This window comes from Cariama cristata, unplaced genomic scaffold (genome assembly GCF_000690535.1).
Source record: "Cariama cristata isolate BGI_N322 unplaced genomic scaffold, ASM69053v1 scaffold27679, whole genome shotgun sequence".
Classification (NCBI taxonomy): domain Eukaryota; kingdom Metazoa; phylum Chordata; class Aves; order Cariamiformes; family Cariamidae; genus Cariama; species Cariama cristata.
The window spans coordinates 1-10,774 of record NW_009636762.1 but is presented as its reverse complement, the minus strand read 5'-3'; the positions used below and the strand labels follow the sequence as shown (position 1 = coordinate 10,774).

General features: G+C 39.9%; 1 protein-coding gene across 1 annotated transcript; it reads right to left on the bottom strand.

Annotated features, from left to right (window-relative positions):
- Window positions 1-673: 673 nt before the first annotated feature.
- On the bottom strand, window positions 674-10,262 carry LOC104156505 (epidermal retinol dehydrogenase 2-like). The gene is made up of 6 exons (XM_009708045.1): window positions 9,933-10,262; window positions 5,810-5,941; window positions 4,258-4,357; window positions 2,419-2,563; window positions 1,272-1,394; window positions 674-767 (listed from the first exon to the last, which is right to left on the bottom strand). Exons 1-6 carry the CDS (start codon window positions 10,260-10,262, stop codon window positions 674-676), a joined length of 924 nt encoding a protein of 307 aa, XP_009706347.1.
- Between the last annotated feature and the right edge of the window lie 512 nt (window positions 10,263-10,774).

Sequence of the window (10,774 nt, the reverse complement as noted above, 5' to 3'; positions counted from 1 at the left end):
ACAAATGCTCTTTCCAAGCCACAGGCTTTGATAATCGATCCGGTATCAGCCTCTAGCCATGGATTCAAACCGAGGCACACACATCCTGTAGAACCGTGTTTAGAGAACTGCAGTGTGACTAAGGAGGAGCAGGGTAAGTGGCACAGCCCTGCACACACTTTATCAGCGCTCATTGCAGTTCACTCCTCTTCAGGACCCAGGCTCCCCACGCAGCTCGCCAGCCAGAGCACGTCATCCCACAGCACCCTTCTTCACGTCGGCTTTGTGTGAACTGCAGTGCTATTTCAACCCTGAAAGGGAAATATGTTAAATGCTTTGTGTTTTTTTTTTTTTCTTCCTGCATGAACATTAGTGCATTTTTCCCATGCTTTGCGATTTTGCTCAGAAATTGAGAATTCAGAGTATGAAATGAAGTCAAACATCCCTGCCTAGGCTTACTGACTTTTATTGAGAGCTCAGATAAAAGCAGCATGCTGTCATGAAATGAGAGAGTGGGTTGTGGCTAAAACTCAGCGATTAAAAGACAGTTATGAAGAATTAAATTGCATGCTGACCAGTGTCAAGTTTCATACAAGAAGCAAATTTTCTGTTGAAGAATAAATGTGATCCAAAAATAATTTCTACTGAAAATTTTCGATTAGACGGCAGTCGAGGTCTTCAGAATGTTTTGGTTTCAATCCTTTTTCTTCCAACCGAAGGCTTTATCCAAGCTCTTGGGGATCTTCAGGCAAGATCCCAAGAGTAGTACCATTTTTCTAGGAATGAGACTGATAAGACAAACACTGAGTTAGCCTTATGGTTTTTTTAGAAAAATGTACTCTATCGATAAAGAAATGATAAATTCATTATATGTGCTTAACACTCCTAATGTCTGGCAATAACACCTTTGGCGCTCCCATGTTATAAATGGGGGAAACGAATGACAGACCAAGCCATTTTGGGAAAGCCCAGTCAGCGGTGGAGGCAGTTACTGGAATCAGACAGTTCTAGCCCAGGCATTGCTCCCAGTGCATCATCCCAGGAAAAATGTTTGAAATTTCCATACCCAACTATAGCTTAAGATGTATATTAGAGACAGAAGTGGCCAGAGGAACGCTACTCACCTAGATTATTAAAAATTAAAGCCACTGTTTCTTCATAGTTTGGTACATACAACTGGATTGAGTGCAGGAATACTAACTAAAGGTCTGTTTTTACTAAACTTTCTGCTGATTTTGCAGGCATATGGCAAAGGAAAGAAGGCAATGCTAGAAGACGAGTCACATTCTTACGTTTTGAAAGCAAGAGCTTGTAAAGTCAGAGGCATAATTAGATAAAACTTTTCCTTTTGAATTGCATCCATGATCTTGCTGGCTACATACTTTGCATCATAAACAGGAAGTAAAAGGGAGTTTCTGTGGAACAAGAAAAAAAGCATTATGAAATTATGAAACATTACTTTTGAGATGTATTCTAACACAGAAATAATTTAATTAAATCATTTAAGAATTTCCCCCCTTCCTCTCAAGTAGTCTTGAAAAGGAATCTCCCATCCTCTTTCTTCCTGCTATCATCAAAATAAATTGGTAACACTTTGGTGATGTTGTGAATTTTAATGACTTTTGTGCAAGCCCTGCTCCGACCCTGATGAAGTTAATGCCCACAGTGATTGCAGCATAGAAAACTTCCAAGCTAAGCCATGCTATATGCTCTATAGTGTAGCCATGCTATATGTTCTAGGCATAATAGTTCTGCCCTCCGCACACCTCCTCCTTTTGTACTGTAGATGTTGAGGTGACAGCTAAACAGACCAGGACCAGGCCTGTTTCCAGCCAGGAGAAAGGCTGTGCTCGGCATACCCTGTGCTACTACAGGATGATGAATGGTGGAAGCAGGAGCAGAGCACTGAAAACCCAAGATCACTGGTACTGCACCACTGCAATGGCTAATTCGGTGCCTCTCCCATCACTACAACCATACAGCCACCCACCAGATACTACCACCACAGCTATTCTCACTCGGAGAAGTATATATAGTACCTGCTAATACAGATAGTAGGGCATAGTTAATAATGATAGGTCACGGGTATCCTGACAGCCATCACTGTAATCACCGTGCCAAAATTACTTGGGGGAGAGAACCTCAACAGTGCCCGTTCTACTGACAAACACGTTTGCCTTAAATACTGCTGTGTATCCCTAACCGTTCCTTGACTGCGAGGTTATTATGCAGTCCCTGTTGCATGTCAGTTATTACCTGCACACAAGACCTGGATTTCTTATGTCAAGAGACATAGTTGTATGTGCCAATGGGACAAAAATACTGAATGGAAAAGCAAATCAACCTTATAATAGCTAAAGACTGAACATGGCATTATCTAGCGAGTACTGATTATTTTTTACATATGAAATAATAGTACATGATCTAAGTTTTACTTACTGGCTTTGAAAACCTTTGGCTAATTTAGTATTAACAAAATAAGGGCAAATGATTGTAGTTTTAATGCCTTGTTTTCCTGCATGATACAGTTCAGAATTTAAGGCTTCCATCATTCCAATGATTGCATGCTTACTTGCAGCATAATCTGAAAGGTGAAGAAAGAAGAAATATCCAAAATGTGTCAAAAGCACCACAGTAAGTGTCACATACAGCATGTAATGTTTTGTAATACTATTTAAGCCCTGATACTACTTAGTGATAGAATTACCAGTCTTGTAATTAGTGTTTTAAGGACACTGTGCATATTGGTGATGCTAACTATGAAGGTTAATGGCTCTTCCATGACTGACGCACAGCTGCCTAAGGATAAGATTAATCCTTTCCAGAGGACTTTTTTTCAGTGCACTATAGGGAGATACAGGAAGATGAGCTTATTCAACATTTTGTGTGCATTTCCAGATACTCATATACAAGCCAGGCATTCTTTCAGTTCTGAATGTCTTCACCCTTTAATATCACAGTTTACATTTCAGTAAGAACTATTTCTAGTGGTAAAATCTAAATACCTTACTTATAAATACTGCTTCAACGTATTACTTCTTCTTCTGATTTGCCCTGCAACTACAATATCATTTTGTTTGCCCAGAAAGAATGAATCTTGTCTGATTTTATTGTTTGATGAATGTATGGAACTTCATCCTTGGAGAAAATCAAAATTTTCCCTCACAAGATCCTGTGCAACCTGCTTTACGTTGGGCCTGCTTTTATGTGGGGGTATGAACCAAACGACCTCCAGAGATTCCTTCCAACCCAAATTATTCTACGATTTTGCAACTGTGAGAACTTTATTTTAATATAGGAATTTACATGTGGTTTCCTAAGGCTTTTTTCAAATGTGTATGAAAATAGTTGTTAGATACAATGAAATCCGATTTTGCTACAAGAGCAACTTCAAAAACTGGTATCAGAGACAGTTTGTTATTCTTCAGGGATTCACCTGTAATGGATGATGGAACCATACAACCTAAAACCGCATAGCTGAGGTGTAAAAAGTTATAATGCATGGATGGGCAGGTTCACTCTCATAAGCCTTACAGTGAAACGATGAAAGCTGGACGTGACCTGTTGCCAGTACTGAATCTGACCCAACGATAACAGGTGGCAAATAAACGCTACAGTAACACTGTCAAGCAGCAGAAGAAACAAAAGATACTTATTACACTGACGTTCACATTCTCATAGGGTGACCTAAGAGATACCACCAGGATGTCAAAGAGGTTTGAGGAGAGACTGGGCAGCAGACCCAGGCTGATGAAATAGTCAGGACTGTAGCAGACAGCTCTCCTGAGGGAAATAGCTGAGAATATGGAGCTGTTAAATAGCTTAAAACACAGTTCATTCCAATTAATTTTAATGAAAATTCTGCCAAAATGCCTTCTGGGCCTGAAAACAATTTTCCAACTAAATGTATAGCTCCAGGTATAACCCATGTATGTCTCAGGACTCTGAACATTCAGCTGCAGAAAATCTGGCATGAGAAAGTGATAGACCACCTGTATGAAGGTCTCCCTCTCACTGCACATGTATGAGCTGTATTGTCCTTCTGTGGAGGTAAGACAGGCTACAGTCAGACAGTAAAATCTGCAGTGAGCTCCCTGTGCCACTCAGGCAACATGCCACCATCATCCTCTTCAATACACCATCACCTTTCATGTCTGCAGGCTCTTCCTGAGTGTTCAGTAGGTCAGTATAAACTGCTCAAGCCACGTATTTATGAGATCTCCATGAAAAGTTATTGGTATGTAGATCTAATTTGTAATGGCACTTGATGATACTAACCTGTCATTCTGTAGATACCCAACAATCCTGCTGCACTGGCTGTGCTAACCAGGTGTCCACGGTTACAGGTCATCATGGCTGGAAGAAAGGCCTTGCAAGTCTGAGACACATAAAAAAACCCTTTATAAGTAGATATGCCAAAAATATTGAATTCCAAATTAGGCTTTACAACTCGATTTGCTTTCTGGGGCTTCAATATACAAGAAACCTAACTGACCTATCTCTGTAAGAAGAGAGACAGCATTTCCTTGAATGACTGCCCTCTATCTGAAGATCTGTCAGCATTAAAATCGTATTATTAAAAGCAGCAAAGTTTGTATTTTCTCTGCCTCCTGGTTCCTCACGGTTTGAGTCTATTTGAGACCATTACCACAGACTTGGTACACAAGAGGGAGCTAGAAGTCAACACATGAAGGGGAGTTCAGCTGTCTGTGGGCCCTATTTGATACAAACCGAACTGCCCGACAACTCCGGCACCCCAGGCCACCGCTGTGGGTGATACTAACCATGTGAGGAGGAGGCTAGTGTTTTATGAGGTGGAGGACAAGAAAAAAGACAAAACCAGTAACACAGTTTTTTCAGTATCTGAGATGTCCTGCAATGTCTATTCGACTCCAGATGTCTGCGTCTAGTACATATTTTTTTTGGTTGAGGGCCCACAGTCACTGTCCTCCTGCCCTATGTCTCTTCAGACCTGTCAGGAGGAACATCTCTCCCAGTCGCTTCACCTCGAGTATTTGGAAGAATGATGCACTGTGCGCTGGGAAATAATTAGAGAATTTCTATCTGCAATGATTTTCCATTGAGAAATGCCATTTAGTGAGGGAGTTGCAATGTTACATTTTTCCCTGATGCAGGCTGCTCACTCAGGCATATAAACAACAAATGCAAGAGGGGGCAAGAGTAACACTCCCTCACAACAAAACCTCCTAAAGGTCAACTGAGACCTCCAAATAACATCAAATTCCTTCAGAGGTACGAAAACAAAACAAAGATAATACACACTATCCAGATTACTTTTCTATGTACATTAAGCACATGGTGACCTGAAGACTGACACCAACACATGCAGCATAGAATCACAGAATCGTTTAGGCTGGAAAAGACCTTTAAGATCATCGAGTCCAACCGTAAATGTAACGCTGCCAAGTCCACCACTGAATGATGGTTGGGCCTCCCTGAATGCTACAAGTCTATTAGACAAAGCCTTCTGATGCCAGCAAAGATGAGGAGCAGGGAAGTCACATGCCATCAGGTCAGCACTAACTTCAGCCACAGCTGTGACACACAGAGAATTTTCACAATGCTTTTGATTTACCAGAGTGCCCAGGCAGGTTTGTGTTTACCTTACTGAGACATACCGGGGGGACTGTCAATTTGGTGTGTCTCCAGTTACAGGATGATTTAAAAAAAAAAGTATCTTCCCTCATTCAAGGCCCTTCCCATCCCTATTCCAAACTGAGTTCCCCAGGTAGGTGCCACTGTGGTGATTTTCACACTAAAATACTTGCCTGTACCTTTCAGTCACGCCGGAGAGAAAAAAATACATTACCCAGACTTGAGAGAGGAAGTTGACTCTTAAGGTCTTTTCAAAATCTGCATCTGGAATGTCACAGAACTTTTTCCCAAGCAGTAGGCCAGCATTATTGATTAGAATAGTAACATCCCCAACTTCTTTTCTAACCTGAAATAAAAAAAGGATAAACAGAAAGCTTTAGAAGGTATCCTTCCCTCTTGTGCTTCATTTATGAAAATGTTTAGTGATATTTGCGATTATTTATCTCTCTACTGGAAATGTAAGTACATAAGAGCTGTTGTACCACATCAGATCAAAGGTCCATCTAGCCCCATAGCCCTTGTCTCACGGTGGAAAGCAGTAAAAAAAGGACCAGGACTCCAAGGTCTCCTCCAGTGTACTCTCAACTTTTCACACTCTGCAGCTTAGGATCTTCCTGAGAGAGATAAGGTATCTCTATCTTTGTATTTAACAATCCCCATGATTTTTTTTGCCCCCAAAGAATTTGTCTAATTGCTTCCTGAACTCCAGAATACTTTTGGTTTCCACTGGAGCTAAGGTAACGAGTGACAAAGCTTTAGTGTGCACTGTAAGCATGCTTTAATTGCAACCAGAACATTTCTTGTCCCCTATTTCTGGTATTGCAAGAATCCGTATTCCTCAGCTGAGCCCGTTCAAGCCCTTTTCCAGATCTTTTCTACTGAACTGGAAAGAATTCAGTCCAGATCCCTGGGCAATACCAATCCTTTGAGTGCAGAAGCACGTACCATGAAACAGATGTACCATGAAATAGAGAGATAACATCACTTGGAGAGAAGGCCAAAATCACTATTAGCTCTATTTGGGTTTGTCATAAAAAGATTTTATTCCATTTCATTCCATATATCCATTCCAGTGATATACAACCATGATTTGGTTTTATATCAAAGCAGATGGCCAAGATTTACTTATAGTATTAAGAATCAGGCTCACTGCAGAGATTTCTGTGCTAGAGGCAAATGGTTATTTGGCATCTCAAAAATTGTATGGCTACAATTGAATGGCTACAAAAACATAAAAATCCCAGATACGCTGCTGTCCGGCAATTTGGAAATAGGTGCTTGGCTCTGGTGCCCCAACATTTGACTGTCCTTTGACTCTCTCAGGGAACCTCAGTGTTCAGTGAAGACTCATTGGATACTCCTCCAGCTGTGTCAGGCTTTCTCCTTGTTGCAGACAAGCAGGGCTCGAATACGAGCACCTTTCCACCTTACTAGCACCAATGAATGCAAATCCGGATAGTGCTGAATTTGGCAGAAATGCCCAACTCTTCCTTTGTGGGATATATGTGTACTTTCTCCCCACTTGTACCTTTTAACTACTCTGTCACTCTGTATGACGATCCTCGTTTTCTTCACAGGACAACATAGCTTCCCCAATGGCAGCATTTTATTTAATCTGGATTCATTTGACCTGTTTACTTACAACCCCAAAAAACATGGGAAGCTTGATTTCCATTTACAAGAAGTCAAGCTGATTATTCTTCATTATGTATTTCTTTAGATGTCTGTTAATTCTTCTATTACTGTTTCTACCAATTTTCTGTAAGACAGGTTTGCAGTTTCTCTGTATCCTCTCAAGTGCTCTTTAAAACTGGCATATTTGTGACTGTTTGTTCCTTGGACACCTGTTGTAGTAAAACACCCTCCTTGCATTTCTAGCTCATCAGGTCCATATCTGATTTCCTTCAGAATTCCCAGGTGGACACTGCCTGATCTTGAAAATTAGTTGCTGTTCACCAGTTTATTCTAAAACCTCTTCTTTAGGGACTTTGATGATCTGATTTGCTTCCCAGAAAGAAGGCTTCCATATGGGAAAATACCTAGGTTTTTCTACAGTGACTATATGAAATAGAAGCAATTAATTTAACTTTTCTGCTATTGCTTTATCTTCTGTGACCAAGCTCAAGACTTTTCATATTACCAACCAAAAAGTTGCAGGTATTTCCAAGAGTAGAGGAGGTCCCTAGCTGAAAATCTCTTGATCTAAAAAAATCTCCGGCTCCATCATGACTGTTCAATTCATGCAAATACCTACAAAGATGTTGGTATTTTTAACAATAATTTAACATCTTAACAGCAATTCCTGCATTTTAAACAGCTCTCCGAGTTTCTGCTTGTAGGTCAGTCTGTGCAGTTCAGAGTACTCTTTGCTGATATGGGCACAGCAAATTTTGCAGGCTGGAGCCCTGTGGCTAATTCGGTTAATGTGTTTGGAGACTGAGAACTGCTTGAGTGCACAAAACAAACATTTTGAGACTCTGTTAAACTAAGAACAAACAAATAATTTCAAAATGTTTAGCATGGACGGGAAAGTCCAACAGAGAAATTACTAACATAAGCTTAAACTAATCATTTCGGTGCATGTCTTTGCAAGAAGCAGATAGCATTTATGGGAATAGGGATTTAATGCCAATTTAAAATGTTATTTTTTAAAGAGATTTGATCTTGCTAGATTGTAAAGTGATTTTTTTCCTTGCAAAAAGGGAATTCTAGAAGAATTGCTGTTTGATTTATAGTGTCATTCCAAACAAAGATCAAGTGTCACATTTGAAGTACTGACTGCAAGTTGCTCAGACTGATTTTTTTCATCTTGCTGGAAAGTGGTAACAGATATTAAGATTGTTGAAATTACTGGGATTCCTACTCCAAAATTGTAGGAGTCATAGTTAGTATCTTACATGGTGAGGATCATGACATCTCTACTGCCCAAGTAATTGGCAAAGATTGTCCTTCTTGAACACGAACACTGCATATTGGGTCAGCACAGGCCAGAGCACTTAACAACTTGCTCATCTCTGCAGACTTGCTATTACGGTACCATACCTCCTTGCCACCACTGTCCAAGTAGTACCATGGTATCACTTACGGTTCTTATCATCTGGCACTAATGGCCCCAAATGGAAATTTTTTCTGTGCACTGTTAGTTGACTGTGCCCCAAATGCTGCTAACAAGGACGGGTGAAAAAATACCTTGGTGACTGCGAGCATAAGAAATGCAGTTCCAGATACTTACAGATCCTGAATCCAACTTACCCTTTACAAGTACTTTTCATCAGGAACATTTCTTGAGGAAAACCATTTATTTCAAACTCTCATAGCCGTGTTCATAAAGAATTAATCTGTTTTGGTTAAAATTAAAAGCAACAACCACAACACAAAGAGCCCCCCTGACAACTCATAGAAAATTAATGTTACTTTTCAAGGCTGTTCCAAAACAATCTATCAACATTCATGTGTCATGAAATATTTTAGCTAATTTCTCTGATGTGTGCCTTCGGACACAGAATGTCAAAGATGTGACTTGAGAGTCACGTATATAAATACATATACTGAGAATTTAACAGAAGTAGAATTTATCCTTGGATAAAACGGCAGAGTGGCTAACTGGATTATAAGTGAGGTTATACTGGGAAATATTTTCAGGCAGGACATAGTTTAAGGACAAGTAAAAATTAATAATGTTAATTTAATGTCCAATTTCTGGACTCTGATAATAATAATAAAAAAGTAATAGTTTACAAAGCATAGGTCAGCACAGCATTAGAGCCTCATTTAAAATGGAGTCCTTCTCTACCGTACTTTCCACCTGGATTGACCCCAAAAGAAACTGAAGCTGAATCATCAATTTGACTGGACACTGGCCATGTCCTGATAATATTTCTGAAACCATTACACTCCACATCACCCTTACAAAACTAGTTTTCTAAACAAATGGACAAAGAAAAGGACCCCTCCCTTACAAGTTCCACTGTTTTTTTAAACCCTTTTTTTCTTGATGTCTTAAAGAAATTTTAAAGTCTGAACAAGCTAGTACATGGAGCTAACCTCTGCTGCATGTTCTACCATACTCTTAATTTAAAAGAAGTTACCATCTCACAATGAAGACTGGAAATGGATAAATCTCGACAGAACAGATTAAACCCAGTTACATTATTACAAATAGTTTAAGTTCCATCTAGAAGCCCCTTGTCAAAGAGAAAGTTATTGCCCTACGTGATTACTTCCCTTTAGTGGATAGTACAGTTTCAAAAAAAAAAATATCAATAGCATATACTATTAAAAAGAAGCAAAAAATCAGAAGCAAGAAGCCAAATCAGGAGCCAGAAGCCGTATCTTACCTTGTCTGCCTGGTCATAGACCTCCTCCCTATTGCTGCAGTCACAGTGGTAGGCAAACACTCGTTTAGCTCCTTTTTCTTGGGCTAATCTGCTTGTTTCTTTGTTACCTTCATCATCAATGTCCCAAAGAACCAAGGTTGCTCCCAGAGGAGCAAAATTTAAGGCAATCTGCCTTCCGATCCCATTTGCAGAGCCAGTAATAAGCACTATTTCCCCAGCAAAAGTTTTTTTGCATGGAGGAAATACAAATGAGATGACATTCTTAAAAAATGAAAAAATTAGTAATTTCAGGAACTGTAGTATCTTCAGGATGCTTCTGAAGTTGACCATGATTTTTCTGGTCTTCTGTTATACAAACCCAGAAATACAGTATGTTACCGGCCTTTCAAAACACTGAGCTATTGACTAAAAAAAAAAAAAAAAAAAAAAAAAAAGAGACACTTTCAAACATCTATTTCTTTCACAGTGTTCTTTTGAGCAGGTACAAAATGCATCGTTAAAGGCCTGTTTTGTGAAAGTCGCAGGAGGTGGTGGTATCAGCTGAACAAAAAGGTACTGAGCGCACTGGTGGGATATCAGCCTTCGAAAGGAAGGCGTTCTCCTTAGCAGAAGATGTTCATCTGCTGTTTCAGAAAGCAGGCAACAAGAACGTATCTGCACCCTGCATATTTTCCAACACCGTATAGCCAAAATCACACAACATATCTTAATTTGTGAGCAAATCATCCACCGCAGAGAAGAGCACGGCTCTGGGAGTTAGGAACCTTGGGTTTTATCCTGCATTTAGACCATACCATTTCCTTTACAGCATTTCGGACGGCAATGGCATGGCTGAGGAGAAG

What these genes read in the sequence shown, in the direction of transcription:
- LOC104156505 (XM_009708045.1), bottom strand. Translation starts at nt 10,262, where the DNA reads ATGGTCAACTTCAGAAGCATCCTGAAGATACTACAGTTCCTGAAATTA. An exon ending in ACTTCCTCTCTCAAGTCTGG is followed by an intron (nt 4,358 to 5,809) that starts GTAATGTATTTT and finishes TATGTGTCTCAG; the next exon opens with ACTTGCAAGGCCTTTCTTCC. An exon ending in GCCAAAGGTTTTCAAAGCCA is followed by an intron (nt 1,395 to 2,418) that starts GTAAGTAAAACT and finishes CTTGTTCCACAG; the next exon opens with AAACTCCCTTTTACTTCCTG.